This window comes from Arabidopsis thaliana, chromosome 3 (assembly GCF_000001735.4).
Source record: "Arabidopsis thaliana chromosome 3, partial sequence".
In the NCBI taxonomy this organism is placed as follows: Eukaryota; Viridiplantae; Streptophyta; class Magnoliopsida; order Brassicales; family Brassicaceae; genus Arabidopsis; species Arabidopsis thaliana.
The window spans coordinates 6,925,340-6,945,272 of record NC_003074.8 but is presented as its reverse complement, the minus strand read 5'-3'; the positions used below and the strand labels follow the sequence as shown (position 1 = coordinate 6,945,272).

At 36.1% G+C, this 19,933-nt stretch overlaps 5 protein-coding genes across 10 annotated transcripts; 1 reads left to right on the top strand and 4 right to left on the bottom strand.

The window, feature by feature from the left end:
- Nucleotides 1-48: 48 nt before the first annotated feature.
- Nucleotides 49-2,650, bottom strand: AT3G19950 (RING/U-box superfamily protein). 3 transcript variants are annotated; one of them, NM_001338429.1, is made up of 2 exons: nt 380-2,650; nt 49-289 (listed from the first exon to the last, which is right to left on the bottom strand). In NM_001338429.1, exon 1 carries the CDS (start codon nt 2,592-2,594, stop codon nt 1,434-1,436), a length of 1,161 nt encoding a protein of 386 aa, NP_001326918.1. In that variant the 5' UTR covers nt 2,595-2,650; the 3' UTR covers nt 49-289; nt 380-1,433. The 3 variants fall into 3 exon arrangements, with proteins under 3 accessions (NP_001326918.1, NP_001326919.1, NP_188629.1); NM_001338430.1 differs by having other exon boundaries at nt 1,433-2,650; NM_112885.5 differs by having other exon boundaries at nt 1,433-2,556.
- Nucleotides 2,651-5,297: 2,647 nt separating this feature from the next.
- Nucleotides 5,298-7,062, bottom strand: AT3G19940 (Major facilitator superfamily protein; the record flags this gene model as incomplete). The annotated part of the gene is made up of 3 exons (NM_112884.1): nt 5,298-5,753; nt 5,890-6,516; nt 6,601-7,062. 3 exons carry the CDS (start codon nt 7,060-7,062, stop codon nt 5,298-5,300), a joined length of 1,545 nt encoding a protein of 514 aa, NP_188628.1.
- Nucleotides 7,063-8,075: 1,013 nt separating this feature from the next.
- On the bottom strand, nt 8,076-10,705 carry STP4 (sugar transporter 4). Of its 2 annotated transcripts, NM_001338428.1 has the most exons (5): nt 10,454-10,646; nt 10,093-10,322; nt 9,687-10,006; nt 8,976-9,605; nt 8,153-8,893 (listed from the first exon to the last, which is right to left on the bottom strand). In NM_001338428.1, the coding sequence occupies exons 2-5, from the start codon at nt 10,223-10,225 to the stop codon at nt 8,432-8,434; spliced, it is 1,545 nt and encodes a 514-aa protein (NP_001326818.1). In that variant the 5' UTR covers nt 10,226-10,322; nt 10,454-10,646; the 3' UTR covers nt 8,153-8,431. The 2 variants fall into 2 exon arrangements, with proteins under 2 accessions (NP_188627.1, NP_001326818.1); NM_112883.5 differs by having other exon boundaries at nt 8,076-8,893; nt 10,093-10,705.
- Nucleotides 10,706-13,447: 2,742 nt separating this feature from the next.
- AT3G19920 (BTB/POZ domain protein) lies at nt 13,448-15,624 on the top strand. Of its 2 annotated transcripts, NM_112882.3 has the most exons (4): nt 13,448-13,689; nt 13,813-13,996; nt 14,431-14,998; nt 15,123-15,624. In NM_112882.3, the coding sequence occupies exons 1-4, from the start codon at nt 13,502-13,504 to the stop codon at nt 15,431-15,433; spliced, it is 1,251 nt and encodes a 416-aa protein (NP_188626.2). In that variant the 5' UTR covers nt 13,448-13,501; the 3' UTR covers nt 15,434-15,624. The 2 variants fall into 2 exon arrangements, with proteins under 2 accessions (NP_188626.2, NP_001325482.1); NM_001338427.1 differs by having other exon boundaries at nt 13,448-13,996.
- An 81-nt stretch (nt 15,625-15,705) lies between these two features.
- On the bottom strand, nt 15,706-19,084 carry AT3G19910 (RING/U-box superfamily protein). Of its 2 annotated transcripts, NM_112881.5 has the most exons (7): nt 18,456-19,084; nt 17,916-18,249; nt 17,785-17,825; nt 17,021-17,062; nt 16,697-16,818; nt 16,500-16,608; nt 15,706-16,002 (listed from the first exon to the last, which is right to left on the bottom strand). In NM_112881.5, exons 1-7 carry the CDS (start codon nt 18,774-18,776, stop codon nt 15,949-15,951), a joined length of 1,023 nt encoding a protein of 340 aa, NP_566651.1. In that variant the 5' UTR covers nt 18,777-19,084; the 3' UTR covers nt 15,706-15,948. The 2 variants fall into 2 exon arrangements, with proteins under 2 accessions (NP_566651.1, NP_001326741.1); NM_001338426.1 differs by lacking the exons at nt 15,706-16,002; nt 16,500-16,608; nt 16,697-16,818; nt 17,021-17,062 and adding an exon at nt 17,139-17,297 and having other exon boundaries at nt 18,456-19,008.
- Between the last annotated feature and the right edge of the window lie 849 nt (nt 19,085-19,933).

Here is a 19,933-nt window from a genome sequence, read left to right as displayed (position 1 = left end):
TGGGTTTTGGGGTCTCGATTTCACTTACCCCATCCATAGCAAGGTGTTTGTTTATGAGAAAAATAAACAACACTCAATTGAAAATTTGCGATTTTTAAAAACTTTCACATTCGTTATATAATCCCAAAATAACAACGAAAAAAATAACTTTTTTTAAATGTACAAAATATGGTAAGACCTCAATGTCACTTTTGTTTCCCTAATAAAACTGTTTTTTCATTTTTTGTTGGAGAACTTGGGATAGATATCCTTCTGATCCAGTTTCCAAGCAATGACTGGCCAACACATTCTGCAACACAAATGAAAAGCGTTAGGACGAGCAAAGGTCTTAAACAAAGGAAAAGTGATTTCATTCTCTTCAATGCATTGTCATGTAAACCTCATGGATCCAACAACATCTGGTTCCAAAAACCCGACCACAAAGGTCTTCCCAAACCTTGAAGTGTGATAAGTATTAGCCAGAATCCGAAACTCAAATAACAACTCTGTTGCTTATAAGTGGTTGTGTATCAACTGCATCAATTAAATATTTCTCAAAAGATTCAACCAGAACTAACTTATCGATGACCCAAAAGTCTCTGAAGTCCACTATATATGCTACTCTCGGACTCTTATCTAACTAGCAAACTAGTTCTTTAGTTATGCTCAAGTGAACATATGCAGTTGAAACTCTTATGCATTCCTGATGACTACTAAACAGTTCTACCTCTCCAACATCTTTGCATAGAAAACAAGAGATGCTATTACACTACACAGCACAGTTATTTCTCATCATCACGCTAAGCTAATGACAGTGAGAAACCTCATATGATAACCAAACTAGTTCTCCCCATGTTGGTATCCACATTGAAACTCTCATATCACATCGAAGAAATGCTAATCACCAAGTTTCTGAGAATATCACATGACAAATACAAGGTCGAGAATTCAAGATATTAAACCACCACGCAAAATCAAGGAACTCATATATGCACGACCTAGAGAAGAGTTGCCTTATTTCTTATCTACAAGGCGTTAAAGTAATCTAAGCTAATTTACTTTCAGCATCCTGTTGAGTCACAATAAATTATCTCACGCATATCTCTGACTCTACCTAAGAAACCTGAAAATATCTAATAAACAGGGAAATCTGTTGCTAACAGAGGGAGCAGCAAGAGCAAGAAGGAACCAACAAGTTTGTGCCTATGGAACTTTTCCATTAAGCAGCCACATTTTGAGGTCACTCTTGCAAAAGAAATGCCTAACTAGAAACTCCAATTTCAAGCTATAAGATATAGGCATCAATGCAATGGCGCGAGTATAACTCTCCAGTAGATACCCACACATTCACAATGTTATCGCAACCACACTAAAAACCGCAAATAGTCCAGTGGCATAAAGACAACACGGAAATCAAACAAAAGGGTAAAAAGAGAGAAAAGACGATACACACCTCAATCCAAATCTTCACCCCTGGTCTCAAGATTACCTCCACCAGTACCAGGTGCTCCCGAGCCTGAACCAGAGCCATCTTGTCTCCTGAACGGCCAAGGAAGTTGTATACTAAACCTCGGCGTCTGCTGACCCTCAACCGATCCTTGTCCATCACCACTCCCCTGACTTCCTTGACTCCTGTTCTCATAATCAGGATCATCCGTAGGCAACTCGAATCGACAAACAGGACACGAATTATGCAACTCCAGCCAAGGGAGCAAACAGTCCTGATGAAAGACGTGCTTACAAGGCATCTGCTTAACATCGCTACCATCCTCAAACTCATCCATACACACCGCGCATTGGTTCATCTCCGATTTCAACATATCCTTCGTTACCTTAACAGTAGGAAGAGCATCAATGGCGGATTTGGAAGCAGGAGGAGTTCCGTAACGATTAGGATCATTCTCAGCTAGTTGCTGAATCAACTGCTCAAGACCTGGACCAAAGAAGTAATCACCGAAATTCCCAGGCATACGATTACCTGGATCCGAAGGATGATTCTCGATCACGAACTCAAAGTGCGTACCGCTAGATCGCAAAGTCTGGAGATGATTCTGAAGAAACGTAAACGGATCAAACGCGTCAGACTGAGGATTCTGCTGAGTGGAACGAGCCTGTGGTTGCATCGAAGGACCGAATAAGCTCATGAAGTCCATGCCGGAAGGAGCGGCAGCGGAAGAGCCGAATATGAGCGGGAGCAAGGTGGAGAAAGGATCGGCCATGGGGAAAAAGGAATCAGAAGAGTTAGGGTTGAAATTGAGGGATTGATTAGGGTTAGGGTCTTCGTATTCTTCAAGAAACCCTTGGTTACAAATTGGACAAAAAGGATCAGCGGATGAGGAAATTGAGATTGTGACTGTTTGATTGCACTGGTAGCAGAAGAACATCTTGTCAACCTCCGGTGCTGCTGCGGCGGAGCCAGTTGAATTTACGCCGGAAGACATGACGGATTCTGCGAATTTTTCAGAGCGCGAGAGAGAGACGACGAAACAAAAAAAACGAGAGGACGAAGGAAGAAAAGAACCGTCAGAGGAGAGAGAAAAGTAATTCTCAGTTATGTCATATGTGGCCGACTCCAACTCAGAAACGATGATTACAGATTTTGGGCTGAAGCCCATAGAAAGCCCATGTATAGTCTTAAGTACAGTTAAACTTTTATAAATTAATACTCGATAAATTAATAATCTCTATAAATTAATAAATTCTTCCGGTTCCGAATTGGGATCAGTGTAAAAAGTGACACAAATCGATAAATTAATAAGATAATAATTTTTTTGAAAATCCTATAGAAACATATGGTCCCATTAATATCATAAATTAATAATTATATAAAAATATCAACTATATATATATATATATATATATTATAATTATATATAGTAAAACCTCTATAAATTAATAATGTTGGGACCGCAAAATTCTATTAATTTATAAAGATATTAATTTATCGATAAATTAATATTTATTAATTTATAAAGAGATTTTCCAAATATGGTAATTTTTTTAAATTTCTATGAAAATGTAAGATTCATTTCATTATCTAAAATATATTCTTAGAACCAATTATAAATAGAAATAATTATCATCTCTAGAAAATAACAAGAATTTTTTTTGATATAGTAAAAATATTAAAATTAAAGAAAAAAACTTATGCAAAATTAAGTAAAAAGAAACAATATGAAAATTATAATTCATTGAAGTTTCTTATATATAAGTATAATATATATATATAGTTGATATTTTTATATAATTATTAATTTATAATATTAGTGGGACCATATGTTTACATAGAATTTTCAAAAAAATTATTATCTTATTAATTTATCGATTTGTATCATTTTTTTACACTGGTCCCAACTCGGGACCGGAAGAATTTATTAATTTATAAAGATTATTAATTTATCGAGTATTAATTTATAGAGGTTTCACTGTATAATAACTTTAATGAAATATAATTTTAGTTTTGTTTCTTTTTGCTTAAACTCACATTAGTTATTTTTAATTTAATTTTAATAATTTTTATTATATCAAAAACTGTTCGTGTTGTTTTCAAAACATGAGAATTGTTATTATTCTTAATTAGTTCTAGAAAGATATCTCAAATAATGAATGGAAGCTTATATTTTCATAAAAGTTTTTTTAAAAACTTACCAAATTAAAAAAATCTCTCTATAAATTAATATTTATTAATTTATCGATAAATTAATACCTCTATAAATTAATAGAATTTGCGGTCCCAACATTATTAATTTATATAGGTTTTACTGTAACTCTTTTTCTTTGTTGTCAAAAGTAACCGAATGAATGTTATAATCTACATATACATTTTTGGAGCCATTTTAGCAAATAAATCTTAGACTTGAACTTATTTACAATCCAATGTCATTAGCATTAAATCTTTTTTCCAAACTAATTAATTTTACTTTACATTCTTAATTTAAATTATCAATCAAATTATCAATCAAATTTAATCCAAACAAACTTCACATCAATCCCTTAAAATTAGCATAAACATATTTGTTAACAATATTTTAAAACAAAGTTTTTTGTTTAAATAAATATTATTCTTACTAAATTTTTTTTTAAAATAAATAAATCATGTATTTGAACTTATTTACAATGTCATGCTACTGACATTAATTATTTAGAAATGAAAATATTTAATTAAAAATCTAAATCTTCTAAATCCTTACTTTTAGATTTATTATGTCAATACCTTAAAGGTAAAAAATATTAATTTTTTAAATATAATTATTTATATATTTAAACTTAATAAAACATTATCAATATTTAAACTTATAAAAATTTTAATATATCACAATTTTTTAACATCATTATATAATATATAGAGTTTAAAAAATTTTCAATTTTTTTTCCGTTATATTTTGTGATTCGAAATTTTAAAAATGAACATATATTAACCAATTTGCGAAAAATGTGTGGGTTCAACGTCCCGCATCGACTAAAATATTTAGACAATGAGTCGTAAACATATCATAAATAAGATCAACATTAATAAAATAAATGTTTTTTTTACGAGACGGGTTTGACATGAAGAGTTTGGCATGACGTTATTTAATAACAATTGTAAATTATAAAATAAAAATATTTTATAGATAGATACAATTTACAAATGTTTATATATACTAACTTTAAAAATAAATTGTCTCCGCGGTAGACCGCGGGTTAAAATCTAGTTTTAATAGATTTTATTTTTGTGGACATCAAAATTATAAATTTTTCATGGATTTGAAAAAAAAAATTAAAACATTTATTATCAAGTTTAACTATAGGAAAATGTTATATCCTAATAGAAAATTTTAGATATTAATATTCTATTTTTTTTTTAAAACATATTCAATAATTTAAGACCAACAAAATTGGGTAAGTGTTGGATATTCTTGTAAAGCATGCATAGGATAAATCTTTTATCGTTTAGAGAACTTGGGTTCTCCAACTTCATAATGAGTTTTTAGTTCACTAAATCCACCATGAGATGTTTTTTTGTTTTCTTGCCAATAAACTTGTGGTTTTGTTTTAACTTGTAACGTGTACTATTAAAGTTGAATTTAAAATTTATATGATAGAAACTATAGATTTATAAAAATGTGAGTTTAGCATTCTTTTTGTATGTCCTTGAATTTCCAAGAATATGGGAACAAAACAAAAACTGAGGAATGTTAAGACTAAAGATATATAGCCCCAAATAAGTTAAACATATTCATAAGATGAGTCAGGTAAACAAAATGTCTCAATAATTTTTTATGTAATTAGTCCCTGAAAACAACCCAAATATCGACATATAACCATACCAACTCCTCTTAATTGGTATTGTTGTCATCATGTCCACCAATAATAGCATCTTCTGGGATATACTTTTTCCAGAACCAATGTTGCTTCCAAACTCTTCCCATCTCTTCAATAGGAACACCTTTGGTCTCCGGCAACAAAAAGTAAATGAAAACCGTCATGATCGCAACCATGCTTGCAAAGAAGTAGAATAGACCAAACTTCATGTGACAAAGCATTGTCAAAAAGAATTGACCAATGAGAAAAGTGAAGAACATGTTGACCGAGACGTTGATGGCTTGTCCCGCTGGTCTAATTTCCAATGGACATATCTCACTCGGTACCAACCATCCCAATGGACCCCATGACCATGCAAATCCTGCAACGTACACACATATGAAAGCAAGAATCCAGTCTGCTGTTGCTGGCGTCAATGTTCCGGTTCCTGAGGTTCCGAATCTTGCACCGATGAAAGAACCAACAAGAAGCTGAAAATAAATAAAGAACATCGGATCATTAAGTCTTTTTGGTGATTAGGTATATATGGAATTGGTTTTGTTTCATTTGACTATGGTCATGATTGTTATTTTGCGGTTCCTTGTAAACCAAGTCATTTTGTTTTACCTGACAAATGAACATTTGAATGCCACCTTCGAGGAAAAGCAACCTTCTACCATATCTATCAACCGCGTAAATTGAGACAAAGGTTGAAAGCATGTTGACAACACCGGTTATAACAGCAGACATAAGAGCAGCATCATCACCAAAACCAAGAGTCTTGAAGAGAACAGGAGCGTAGAACATAATGACATTGATTCCAGTGATCTGTTGGAAAAAGGGAATGGCCGAGCAGAAGATTAAAGCTGGTCTATATTTACTCTCCATGATGTTCTTCCATGGATTTTCCACCTTTTTGGCAGCTTCAACAGCATCAATGAGATCTTGAAACTCATGATCAACATTGTCAGCTCCACGTATCTTCTTCAACATTTGTTTTGCTTCCTCATTTTTGCCTCTCTCGAGCATCGAGTTTGGTGTATCGGGCAAAATAAATGATCCAATCACCATAACAACAGCTGGAACAGCTGCTAAACCTAAAGAAACCCTCCATCCATGTTGAGCCATCTTTGATGTTCCATAGTTAATCAGATTCGCCACTAGGATTCCAATGGTTATAGCCATCTGAAAACCGATGTTTAAAGCTCCTCTTATCTTCGCTGGAGCCATTTCAGATAGGTACACCGGAGTAGACTACACATAAAAAGATTGAGATATTAACCTAAACCACAGAAATAGATGATTGATACACAAGAAAGCAACAAATGCCTCACGTACCTGATTAGCAAATCCAACACCAACACCAAGCAACAGTCTACCGATGATGAGCATTGAAACATTAACGGCAAATGCGTTAAAAAGTGCACCGATGAGGAAAGCAAGTCCACCAATAAACATAGAGACTTTACGTCCATGCTTCCTAGTGATAACTGAAGCCATAAAGGAAGCTACAAGAGCTGCGAGGTAGAGAGAAGAAGTGAACAATTGGAGCATTTGGTTATCAAATTTACAGTAAGCCGTGTCGTGCTTCGCCTTTTTCATCTGGCTCTCTACTTGAGGGAAGAACTTGGTAAGAAACTCTTCCATTGATGTAACACCTCCTGAGATTCCAAGGTCATAACCAAAGAGCAGACCTCCCATGGCGGCGACGATACATGTCATGATAACGAATGCGGTGACTCCTCCTTCATAACTTCTTCCACCACCTCCTCCTTCTGATACAAAAGCTCCTCCTGCCATCTTTTTTTTTCTTGCCTTTGGTCTTAGAAGGAATCTTGTGGCTTAATTCAAAATGCACTTTGTGATCTTTTTATATAGATCAATGTAATGATCCTATAATTAGGTATTGTGGAATATCGCGTGTTATGTTATAAAGTTTTATCTTATATCTTTGTCGTTTGACTGAAGATTGGGAAGTAGTTAGTTAGTAACAGGAGTTGCTTAATTAATGTTAAACTCCAAGTTTCATGGTGATTCTTGTCTGTGTTTGACTGTTTGTTAGACCGTTTCTTTTACAGACATAATTTACCTTATTTATCTTTCCAATTTCACATACAGATCATATAATATTCTTTGTCTGTAGACTTTTTTTTATTTCTATTATTTTGGACCCCAAAAAATAGAAAGATGTAACAAATTCATAATTCTCTTTCAAAATCATAGAAACTTGTCACGTACGTAGCAAATTCATAATTCGTTGACAAAACGAAACACACACACACACTCTCTCATGATCACATTCAGAAAAAAGAATTGGTACTATATAGATCAATTTGAATTTTTTAATAATCTTAAATATCTTTCAACAAAAATAATGTTATTTACAATGCGTAATTTGAAAGAAAGAATTGGAAAACGTTATAGGGAGTTTCAGGCAATGAAACCAAATAGACAAAAAAAAAGAATCTTCAGTTACCAGTTTCCACGAGCTCGTTGCCATCATATTCATAGGTCAATCTCAGTTTGATATATGCTATCAAAGTTTAAAGGTAATATCACTGCTAGGTTTGGTCGGGAGTTTTTGACTCTGTACTCAATTATTCATCCATGCACTGATGCACATCAGTACTTGTATTATTTCTAACTTTTTTTTTTTGGGAAATTGTAATACCGTCACTAGATGAGTGATAGTTTTAAGTTATATTAAACGATCAGTTTTCGAAAATGTGAAATTACTTTCTCACAAAATTTGTTGCAAAGAAGAGCTGAAGAGGTACCGCAATCATTGGAAAGAAAAAAATGGTAAGGATAAACTGGAATATCGATTGATGAGTGATGACTATTCTTGTTTCTTGCATAAAGCGTTAACACTATTTTTCTCAAATAAAGATTCAATGAAATGTAAAATAAGAAACCATTTTTAAATAATTTTGTTCTTTTTTTTGTTTTTACATCTTTAGGCCCCAAATAACAATTTCAACAAAGAAACATTAAAAAAGAAGAAAGAAGAAACAATGAAAGCTAAGTCTCTGAAGCTAAAGACAGAGCAGCTTTCTTTTAGGAAGTAAGGCATTTTTGACAATTATTCTTATTTCATCCCAAGAATTATTCACTTTCTCTTTTCTCATAAATCTTTATTGCCCAAAGAAAACTTCATTCTTGATCATCATCATACGGACTTCTGTTGCATCTCAGCAGCACCCATATTGACAGCTTCATCAGGAATAAACTTTCCCCAGAACCAATGTGCCTTCCACACTCTGTTCATCTCTTCGATTGGCACATTCTTTGTCTCAGGCAACATCAAGTAGATGAATATTGTCATTATGACAACAAAGAAGGCGAAGAAGAAGAATAGTCCGAATTTCATGTGACAAAGCATAGTGAGGAAGAGCTGAGCCACAAGGAATGTGAAGAACATGTTGACCGAAACGTTTATGGCTTGAGCTGCTGATCGGATCTCTAGTGGAGATATCTCACTAGGAACCAACCATCCCAACGGTCCCCATGACCAGGCGAAACCCGCTACATAGATGCAGATCAGTGCCACGATTAGATTGGCATCACTTTTCCCTATGTTTCCTGTTCCAGCCACTCCAAATTTGACTCCAATCATGGCTCCAATAGCGATCTGTAATACACACCGATATTTTGAGATATTGAGTGCCAATTAAGAAACGTATAGTAGGGTTAGGGTTAGGCGTTTGTGTTACCTGAGAGACAAGCATCTGGATACCTCCTTGGAGGAACAAGATTCTTCTTCCAAACCTATCCACTGTAAAAACAGAGACGAAGGTACACAAGAGCTCGATGATACCCGTTACCATAGCTGATAGGAGGGAAGCTTTGCTACCGAACCCGAGGGTTTGGAACAAAACCGGGGCGTAGAAGGTAATGACATTGATTCCGGTAAGTTGTTGAAAGAAAGGAATGAAGCAAGTCATGATCAATTGTGGTCTGTAACGAGGAAGCATGATGTTCTTCCATGGGTGTTTCACTTGCTTGGACTCCTCACTTGCATCAATGAGATCTTGAAACTCTTCATCGACTTCATTGGTTCCTCGGATGGACTGAAGCATTTCCTTGGCCTCTTCGGTGTAGCCACGTTCGATGAGAGAGTTGGGAGTGTCGGGAAGGATCAGAGCTCCGATCATGATCATCACTGCAGGGACACAAGCTAATCCGAGAGAGATTCTCCATCCGATGTTTCCTTTCATCTGTGCGGTGAAGTAATTGATGATCGTTGCAACCACAATACCAAAGATAATCGCTACTTGAAACCCGTTGTTGAAAGCTCCTCTTAGATTCGGAGGAGCCATTTCTGATAAATAAACCGGTACAGACTGAAACACAAAACAAAACCAGTTAACTAAGCCACCAGTGTTACTTCTTCATCAAGGAAAAAGACAGTTTTTAGAGCTTACTTGATTGGCGAATCCGACTCCGAAACCAAGTAGGATACGACCAATGAGAAGCATAGCGATGTTTTGGGCAAAGCCGTTGAAAGCAGAACCGATGAAGAAGGTGAAACCACCGAGAAACATCGACCATTTCCTTCCGAAAACTCTAGTAATGGTGGAGGCAAAGAGAGAAGACACCAAAGCCGCCACATAGAGAGACGAAGTGAAGAGAGTGAGAAGCTGACTATCAAATCGACAGTACTCGTTCTCATGTGCGCTCTTCATCTTCTTGTAGACGTAAGGGAAGAACTCTTCCAAGAATGGCTCCATTGAGGTTACCCCTCCTACAAGAATATAGAAACCCTAATTAGTCACCGGAAATTCCTAGATCAGATCAAAGAAGAACAAGACTTGAAGAAAAGAAAAAAACCTGAGATCCCGAGATCGTATCCGAAGATGAGACCACCAAAAGCACCGATGAAACATGTCACAAACACTTTCGGTGTCAGTTTGTAATTGTAGTTCCGAACACCCGGCGTTTGACTGACGAACCCTCCGGCCATTTCTTTGATTTGCTAAAAAACAAATGAAAGATTTGTTGACTTCTGTCTGTTTCAGACAAACAGAGCAGATCTTTTTTCTCTCAGGTAATTAGTAGATCTGGTTCTCGAATTCAGACAGAGAAATCAAATGTAAGAAGAAGAAAAAGAAGAAGAAGAAGAAGAAGAAGACAAGATTTGATATTGAAAATGAAGAAGAGTTTAGTTGAAATTTATAGGATTCGACAAAACCTCAAAAAAAGGAGAAATTAACTGTCGGCTGACTTCTGAAGTTTAGAAGAAAAGAACAGCTGTTGTTCTGGTTCTTCCACTTGCCTATTCCTCTAGATCGTTATCTTCTTCCCTTAATCTCGTGTCTTTTTTTAGTTTTCAGACCAAATAATTATTGTCTTTTTTGCTTAAAACGTAGAAAATTAGTATTTATGACGAGGAATCATTTAATTACTCTTTGGATAGTTTACCAAATTAACCAGATTATTGGACTGAAAATTAATTAATTAATACACTAATGAGTCGCATTTTGTAAGATGATAACTCTTTACTTTGCACTAGAACTACAATTTTGACTCAATTAAAGCTATTTTTGGTTTTATCTAGTCACTTTCGACAAGTGACAGTTATTTTAATTTGATGCTGTGGTACTTAAATGAGTAAACCACCCGCAAAACTCGGTCAATGGACAGCAAAGACCGCTACTAGTTTAATTTTAGTCTTGTAGATAAGATCTTTGATCTGATATTTTAAATTAGGTGTAAAATCTGTTTTTCAATTTTCAAACTTTTAAAAGTAGTATAGTTTAGTTATTACTTTTCCGTCTTTTGACACTAAAAAAAGTGGTATGAAATCTTCAATATCTATCCAAAATTTGAGGTCATATTGATACCTTAATAACCTTTTTACCCGTGAGCCTTTTCATTCACATGCATGGATCTATAATGAATGTAATGTTTTAACATTATCCATGGAATGGGGACAAAATTTAGTTTTTGATAAAAACTAGATTTCTTGATTTTATTAAGAGAGCATATTGTACGTCAAATTGACTATAAGATAACATTTCTGTGTCAGAGGATATTTCAAACAATGATAGTAAACAGTTGGGCTATTGATTACGATGGAAAGAAAAGTTGACTCACTACTTTTCTATATGTATAATTAATTATTTCGTAAACTATACGTAGCTCCATACTTTCATTCGTAGTCTTCCGTTGCTTTCTACTCCTTTCGTTTACATTGGAAAGTCAAAACTCGCGTTACATTATTTTCATGATGTTCCCATAAGGTTTCGTCATTATAGTGTCATATCGTTATCTTAACGACGTTATTCATGTAAGGCTATATTAATAACTACGTTATGCATTGCATACAAGGATATGTTTTATTCCCTATATAAATTGGTGTGATATATTATATATATAATCTTATGTTTGCTACATACAGTAATTAATGTGATTTGAATTAGTCACATTTTTGTTAGACTCATCAGATCTTGTCTCAGCACTGCATTCTCATTAGGATCAGCAACTTGACACTGAATTAATTAACCATCTTTTATGTTTGATATATTGCAGTACTAATTAATTAGTTAGTGCTAATTGTTTACATGCCGATGGAAATTGTAATGTTAATGCAAAATTTGTATAGCTAAAAGGCCTAGCTAGAACAAAACAATTAGGTGAATGTGTTTGAATCTGAGAATCTGAGAAATGCGTTATTTTGATGTAGTGATCTTCTGTAGTTTGATTGCTCTCGTTCCCTTTTTATAAATGTGAACCTTTGTCTTGTTAATTTCATGAAATTATTCAGACGAATGAAAAAGAACAAGACAATTAGGTGTTTCGTCGATCACATGCGTAAAGCCAACTTGACTTTTAGATATTTGTTTGTTTGTATTGCAGATTTTTAAATTATACGTTCACTGAAAACAAAATTCAGAGAAAACAAAAGTAAGAATAAAATGAAACAGGACAACAAAACTCAAAACATAAAGAGGAAGAACAAATTGAAAAACACAAGACAACCAAAAACTCGTACAGTGTACCATTACCATATGTAAGGTTTTGATAATAAATTAATAATTAGAAACCTTAGCCGAAAAAATACAATTAAGAAATAATGGGCATTGGTGCTATTTTCGAGACAGCAAACTCGTTTTTTTTTTTGACGCAAATGTGTATTTAAAATGGCAACAGAAAACTCGAAATCAATTAAGCGACCGACTAATAAATGTTATCATCTCGAAAAAAAGACATGTCATCCAAGATCACGTATGGCATATACAGCCTAAAACATATGATCCGCCGCATGGTATTCGACATAATTATTCATTATAACCATCATGTGTTAGTTATATCATATTCACCGGAAACTATATGCAATCGGTTGCTCTATGCTTTGCCACTAACTAGACCCAACTCAAAACATAATTTACCATATCTATATAAACCTGGATAATGTACTCACCATAATAGATCAAATTCTTACCAATATTTATCGGAGAATAGTTAAAAACACCGCTTTCTGATCATTTTTCGATGACAAAAAGTTGTCAAACATCTTTAGTTGGAGACTTCCAACCTGGTATAGTGGTTTAGATAGCGTGTGACCTTCCGAAGTTTCTCCTAACCAGTCACATCTCGATATCGCAAATAATTTGCCTCTAAAATTTGTAATCTTTAGCGGAAACTGAAAGACTGAACTGCTGACCAACAAATTAACCGAAACCAGCGATACAAAGGTCTTCAAATTAAATAACATTCCACTTTGAATCAAAAGATTCATATATATATACATTGCAACATATTTGCCTTAGGTAAATTAAATCTCAGTATATTTTTGATAAGCGATTGAATATTACAAAATTCTGATATATAGCTCAACTGGTTGACATACTTCGACCAAATGCTATTTTCCCTCTTTTACCTATGTCACACTATGTGAAAAGTGAAATGGAAGAAAATTTCTACCAAATTCCGATAGGTTAACTGGTTAGCATATTTTCACCAATTACATTTGTACTCTTTCAGACTTTCACCTATGTGAAAAATTAAAGAAAGGGAACGACGGCGTATGAGTCCCGACAAAGATTTAACCGACAAGACATAAAATGCTTACACGACGACGAGAACACACACCCGTGGATCAAAGGCGGTGCACCTCATCATAAACTTTGGAAAGAAGAAATATCCAAACCAACCTCTATCTTCATATATATATACATACATAGACCGATCGAACATTAATTAATTTCGTTAAGAGAGACAACAAAAAGAGAGAACAATGTCGTCGTCGAGGGAGCTACAATACTTGGAGTACACATACAGAAACAACCGTCCCACGACGGGTCTCCTCAACTCCATCTTCATGACCACCGTCAACACGGCCGCTCGTTCTCTCGTCTCCGTCGCTTCCACCGCCTCTACACCAGAGATTCCTTCTAGGCGATGGTCGGCTTCGGACCACCTCAGGTTCATGTCTATGATGATGACGTGGCTTACCCTTTGGATCCTTAGAGTTTTCTTGGACTATCTTCCTCTTCCTCTCATCTCTTCTTCTTCTTCTGCTTATTCTTATTCTTATCCTCCCTTTAGTTTCGCTTCGGGTCTTCTTACCACGGCTGCGGAGAACGCGTTGGTCCCGGCTAAGGCTTCCTCGTCGTCGTCCACGTCATCAACTGCGTTGGTGAAGTATTCAGGGTCGTCAGATTTGGGTATGATGATTTGCGACGGCGTTGATGAGCCTTCTGTTAACTCTCTCGGTAGAGCTCTTTGTCACGTAAGTTGTAATATATAATTTCTTTTTATTCAAAAGTTAGTTCATTAACATTAACATTTCCATTGATACTGTATTTCAATATTTTCACTTCTTTGCGCGGTTCAACTAAGACGTACTTAGACTTGTATAACTCGATCTTAATCAAAATAGCATGTTTTCTATATAAAATTATATAATATTATGTTGGATCTTTCTATTTCTGGCACCACGAAGTTCCTAACGTGGACATTTTATCTCTGTAATTTCCACGTGGATATCATGCACGGTGCCACGTCATACATGAAAAACCAAAGAGGGAAGTTTAATCCATAGGCTCGATTAATTAATCAAAAGATAATTAATTACCATAGTTAGTTACCACATAAACTTTGCTATAGTTTATTGCGTATATGGATTCTATGAGATAATATATCTTAACATGTTTTCACGATTAGGCATTAGCGCTTATGAACGAGATTCCAGTAACCTCAAGAAAATATCAATTTGCCATGGGAATGGCTGAGAAGATCATGGAAGACAACGCTCAGAGCGGCCACGTGGATTTACTAGACGTCAACAGAGCGGCCCTAGCTTCCTCCTTTGCGCGCACTACTGCGCGATTGCAGGACTGCTTGAAACGCTCTCGAACCGCTGACGAGCCCTTCGGTGGTTTGCCTTTGCGTGTGGTCAGCGCCCTCCCTCTGGGCGGCTACGTTGCCTCCTACGTGAGAGGGTTAAGTGCATGTATCAACACCGTCAGGTCCTTAGCAGACATGACTGGGAACTTGTTATCGCAGACTAGGAGGAGAGAGTCTGCGGTGGTGAGAGCGGGTGGTATCCAAGAAAATGAGGCTGAACTAGCGGTCGAGAAGCTTGCGGAGGAGCTGCTGTGGATGACAGAGAAGCTTAGGCGTTATGGTGCGGTGGCAGAAGGGATTAAGCGGTGGAGCTACGCTTCCGGTTTAGCTTCCTTGTCTCTCACGGCTGCTCCCAGGGTTCAAGGCCTCATGGTTAAGATTTCGGGTAAAGTATATGTATTCAGTTTGGTTTTGTTTAGGAACTTCTGTTATATTCGGTTTCTATGCCCACGAATTCATAGCATCTCGACATGATCCGTGGTTTTCTCACAAACTTTAATGATTTGCAGCGCTCTTAATTGGAGAGTTAGCAAGAGACAGCACACAAGTTCCAGGACAAGTGACATTCAGGCTCCTTGCAAACTGGCTCCCACTGTTTAGTCACGCAAGGAACGGGCTTGCGTTTCCCGTACTGACGGGTTATGAGAGAGTTGAGGTGGAACGAGCCATAGACAAAGCCATCTCGACTTTACCTGCATTGGACCAAGAAATCTTACTCACTAACTGGCTCCAAGATTTCTCAGTCTCGGCCTCCGAGTGGCCCAATCTTCAGCCAGCATATGACCGTTGGTGCCACTCCACTCGCCAACTTTTCATGTAGACGACCAATACCATAGTCATGTTCCAAAGAGAAAACATGAAAATTTGTTGTACTTTTCTTTGCTACGAGTTTTGATATTACCTTCTGTGTCCACATATTTATCTTAGGTAATAAAACAAGTTTCGATCTATTCTAAAGTTTCAGACCTACAAGGCTACCATGCAACCCCCCACCCTTGTGATGTTTCTCTGAGTCTCGGAATTTCAAAGTTCTAGCTTATATGTTCTTTCTTAGATCGAAAACCAGATTATCCTAGCTATTTCACAGTAGCATACGTGAACATCAATGAAATAGATACTTACTATGTGATAAACTATATCCCACAACGGCAAATACGGAAGCAGATGAATGCAAAAACTAAAAACGCTTGAGAATGTTCCAATCTTTGAGATTTTTTAAAGGATCCAAGGAAATCTGATGATGTTATTTTGTTTATAAGAAGTGTACAAACAGGCAGCTAAGGTTTTGAAGTTCTTAGCTTATGATTCTTTCTGAATCTTTCTTCCTTTGCCTCATCAGCTTTGTCCAGAGGTCGAAGTTGAAACTTCTGCACTGCATACGGGGCAAACCTGCAAAAGATTGTGTCAGTTTTGGCTTGTTAATGGAATTCCAAAAGCTCGTTCATACATGAATGTTGACAAAAGTTCTTCTTCCTAATTGTGATGGAAGCTGATGAGATGATTCACCATACTCTAGATACTCTTCCTAATGAATTAACAAGTTCAAATTTCTGCTTATTAGCAACAAAACCCCTCAGTTTTTGAAGATGCTGATGAACACAATCGGGAAACGCATAAATGCAATCCATAAACTCAACAACCATGAGATAGTCTGTACTGACCATAAAGTTCCCTCTCATAAACAGATAATTTTTATGGAAATATCAGGAGCTGTGGCGGTTTTTCTAACGTGAATACATCTATCCTTAACAAAAACGGTATCTGTCAAGTGATAAAAACAGACTACAAACAGACTCCCTGCTTGGGTTTATCAGGTTCCACATAGCTGACTACAATAACTATATACTTTAGCTTCTCTACAGGTTTATTTTTCATAAAAGACATACCTTGTTTATCTTCAACCAGTTGTTTATGCACTCCGAGTGGTAAGAATGTTTGCATGGGAGCAGTATCAGGTCTTCGTCATCCTCATAGTCTAAACGACATATAACACATCTGCATCAAGCATAGAAAAACTTAATTATCTAGGTACATGCACAAAATTGTCAATGGTTTACTTAATTGATAACAAAAAAGGCCTTACGACTCATTGGTTCCGTTCTGATTGTCTCCTTCTTTATATCTTTTTGAAGGCAAAGATGCAATTGTATCAGCAGACAATCCTCTACTTTCGGTTCCCACAATGTCGCCAAGTGCAAGCAACTCCTGCAAACGTTAGAGTCTAGTTATAAGCCAGTAAATGTGTTATCTGAATTTTGCATATTGAAAATTGAAATGCATGACGGATCTTAACACTAGATTCTAACAAGTTTAACAATCTAATTCGCATTAAACTACAAATCATTCACAAAATCATGAGAGAGACCGAGAATCCAAAAAGCATAGAATACCACAAATGTTTTTATACCTCATATGAAAGCTCATCAGGATCCATCTCATCCCAGGCATCCTGCAAAAATTAATCGTACAGAACGTAAGTGGAAGAAGATTCAAATCACATCAATGAAGCTTAAGTTTCTATGATTCTCTACCCTGCAATTCTAAATTTCAGTATATTTTTTTCCACAAAGTTCAGTGTGTACAGCGAGGGCCCATACTTCAAGGTGTGAGCATAACCATCTCCAATACCAGTGACCAGTTAATGCTAAATTGATTCAATTACCCTCTGGTAAATGCATTTTGACCTTCAAACATACAGACATACAGTTGTGAAAAATTCCAGTAGCATAAACCGAGAATAATTAGGTACGCCTAGTACCAAATACCAAACAATTTCGACTGAGTAAGACTACATAATAATTATTCATGGGCCATGGCACACTATTCCAGTGACTGGCTTAACTACAAACAATAACTACCCCATACACAGGGAGGATAATCTAACTGGGTCTCCGGTCTAAAATGGTTAACACCATGGACTAAACTATCACGAAAACGAAACAAACTAATGCCACAACAGAAGGATAGTAGGTAGATGGAGCCATGTAAGATGTATAACTAGACAATGGCGGGTTCAATGTCACGACTTTGTCCTTTGGCCACTATATGACTAAACAAACTCCCAAACTGGGGGAAAAAAGGTTCAAACTTTCATATTCTCAAGCAGAAAAACTGAAAAAGGTTTACAGCTCAAGATAATTAAAGGATTTTTCTGTAGTGTAAGGAGCCTACCTGAGAAGTATGACTCTCATCCTCTAGATCTTCAACCACCCCTGCAACCAATAACAGTTAGCATAATCCAAAATTTATTTTAGAACGCCCCTCAAAGAGAACTTGAATGATAGCTATAAGTGTGTACTCACGGTTTGCTAACCCAGATAAGGCAGACAATCTAGCAGCCATATCCCTTTCTTCAGCTTCTTGAAGAGCTCTAGCATAGGCCTCATCATCTGTATAAGCAACTTCTTCAATGTCAGAGTTACCGTCATCTTCTTGATCATCTTCATTGGCGTGCACATTGACATCAAGCCCATCTTCCTGAGGATCATCATCTGTTTCATATTCATCTTCATCATCATCCTCATCCTCATTCTCGGGGTCATCAAACTCATCCTCATCGTATACATAGCTTCCAGTTTCCCAGCTCCCATAGTCACTGATTTCACTATTCATGGTCAACATCATATACGCCCGCTCCTGAAACCCGAAACATACACGCACACATACAAAACAACAATTTTTCAATAGACAATCCTACATAATAACATTGCAAATGCAATTAGAAAGAAAGCCCTAAGATTTTCGCCTATGCCGGAGAAGTAGCACTAACAAAGCCCTAACAAGCATGGAATAACCTAAAAACGGAGAAATCCGAAATAGAGAGATGAGAAAGAAAGACGCACCTGTTCTTGGAGTGTGCGAGCAAGAGCAAGATCCGCATCAATTTGGCTTAGATTAGTAAACGGAACTCTAGCAGAGGAAGATCGGGGAGCAGGTAGCTCTCCCACCGAAATCGATCCGCTCTCCTCCACCGGCACCGCCACAGCAACTGCCGACTCTCCAACCCCTTGCTCTCCTCTCTCGCTACCACTTCCGGTGTCAGAGACAACACCGGTCTGCCGATTCTCCGGCAACCGTCCATCAGTCTCGTTAATCTTGGTCGCTTGCTCAGCGGTGACGACGACGTTGCCAACGTGTGGGCCATTGTCGTTCTCCATGGGCATGATTCTGGGAATCCGAATCCGGGAGATGGAGGAGTGGATGAGGTTTGGGGATTTTGGAATCGGAAGGGAATGATTATTCAGGAATCTGAGAAAACGATGACACGACGAGAAAGAAAAATGGTGCTTCTCTTTCTCTCTTTAGCTGAGATTTTCAAATTTTGAAAACTATGCAACATTTTCTTCGAAATCACACCCCTTTAATTTTTGTTTCTTTCTAAACTCACCGACTAATATATATTTATTATCATTTACACCTCCACCTTTCCGTTTATAATGTCAATAGGTAGTATGTGTTAATCCAAAAGTCATCACTAGGTAGTATGTGTTAATCCAAAAATCATGATTAGGAGTATATTCATTTTTGATCGATGCTTTTCACTATCGGCCTATTTAAAACCCCTACATAACCGAAAATTTATATAGACTTTGAATGGTTATGTGGTATATACTACACCAACCATACCGATATTATGGTATGCTAAACTCTATATTGGAGTACGTTTTAATTTTAAAGTAAAAGAAATTAAAATATAGATAGTGATATTTTGGTATGTAATAGTTGTTCTTTGTGATTTGTGTACTCATCTACATTGTATTCGTCCTGTGTAGATCAGTTTAAATGGTAGAAGAAAAAAAGATTGGTCTAACTTTGGTCAGATTTGGAATGGCTTCAACAACCATTCAAGACCTTAATCTTTGTGCATCCAAATATTTCTTTCACAAGCTAACAAGATATAGTAGATCTATATTATTAATCAAGGCAGTTTATATCTTATAAACGTATGAGATTTAAATAAGTTCTGCTTGTTGAGAAAAATGAAAGAAAACTTCGATTTTGAGTCAAAAGAGTTTTGGGTATTCAGGTATGTTGGTTTACATATTGGAATGTCGAATCAATTTGGTATTTTATTTAATTAAAACAAAAACAAAAAGATATGTAAGATGGTTTAGCTTGAAATCTCATGTGTCGATGCTGCAAGAAAAAAATTCAGATAATGAGACGAGCAAAAGACCAAGTAGATATTATGTGTCAATGTGTGGAAGGGCCGAGACGCCACCGTTTCTTCGCTGAAGCGTGCAAGTTACAAAACCTTGACTTTAATGGAAAAAAACTTTGGCTTACTTTTGTTTATTCTGATAACCTATCCAATATTTAA

Excerpts from the sequence above, each read along its gene's own strand:
- AT3G19920 (NM_001338427.1), top strand. The coding sequence starts at position 13,502 with ATGTCGTCGTCGAGGGAGCTACAATACTTGGAGTACACATACAGAAAC. Across the intron at positions 13,997-14,430 it reads TCGGTAGAGCTCTTTGTCAC|GCATTAGCGCTTATGAACGA; the intron begins GTAAGTTGTAAT and ends TTTCACGATTAG. Across the intron at positions 14,999-15,122 it reads CCTCATGGTTAAGATTTCGG|CGCTCTTAATTGGAGAGTTA; the intron begins GTAAAGTATATG and ends AATGATTTGCAG.
- AT3G19950 (NM_001338429.1), bottom strand. The coding sequence starts at position 2,594 with ATGGGCTTCAGCCCAAAATCTGTAATCATCGTTTCTGAGTTGGAGTCG.
- STP4 (NM_112883.5), bottom strand. The coding sequence starts at position 10,225 with ATGGCCGGAGGGTTCGTCAGTCAAACGCCGGGTGTTCGGAACTACAAT. Across the intron at positions 10,007-10,092 it reads ATACGATCTCGGGATCTCAG|GAGGGGTAACCTCAATGGAG; the intron begins GTTTTTTTCTTT and ends ATATTCTTGTAG. Across the intron at positions 9,606-9,686 it reads GAGTCGGATTCGCCAATCAA|TCTGTACCGGTTTATTTATC; the intron begins GTAAGCTCTAAA and ends TTTGTGTTTCAG.
- AT3G19910 (NM_112881.5), bottom strand. The coding sequence starts at position 18,776 with ATGCCCATGGAGAACGACAATGGCCCACACGTTGGCAACGTCGTCGTC. Across the intron at positions 18,250-18,455 it reads CTCGCACACTCCAAGAACAG|GAGCGGGCGTATATGATGTT; the intron begins GTGCGTCTTTCT and ends TTCGGGTTTCAG. Across the intron at positions 17,063-17,784 it reads ATGAGAGTCATACTTCTCAG|GATGCCTGGGATGAGATGGA; the intron begins GTAGGCTCCTTA and ends TAATTTTTGCAG.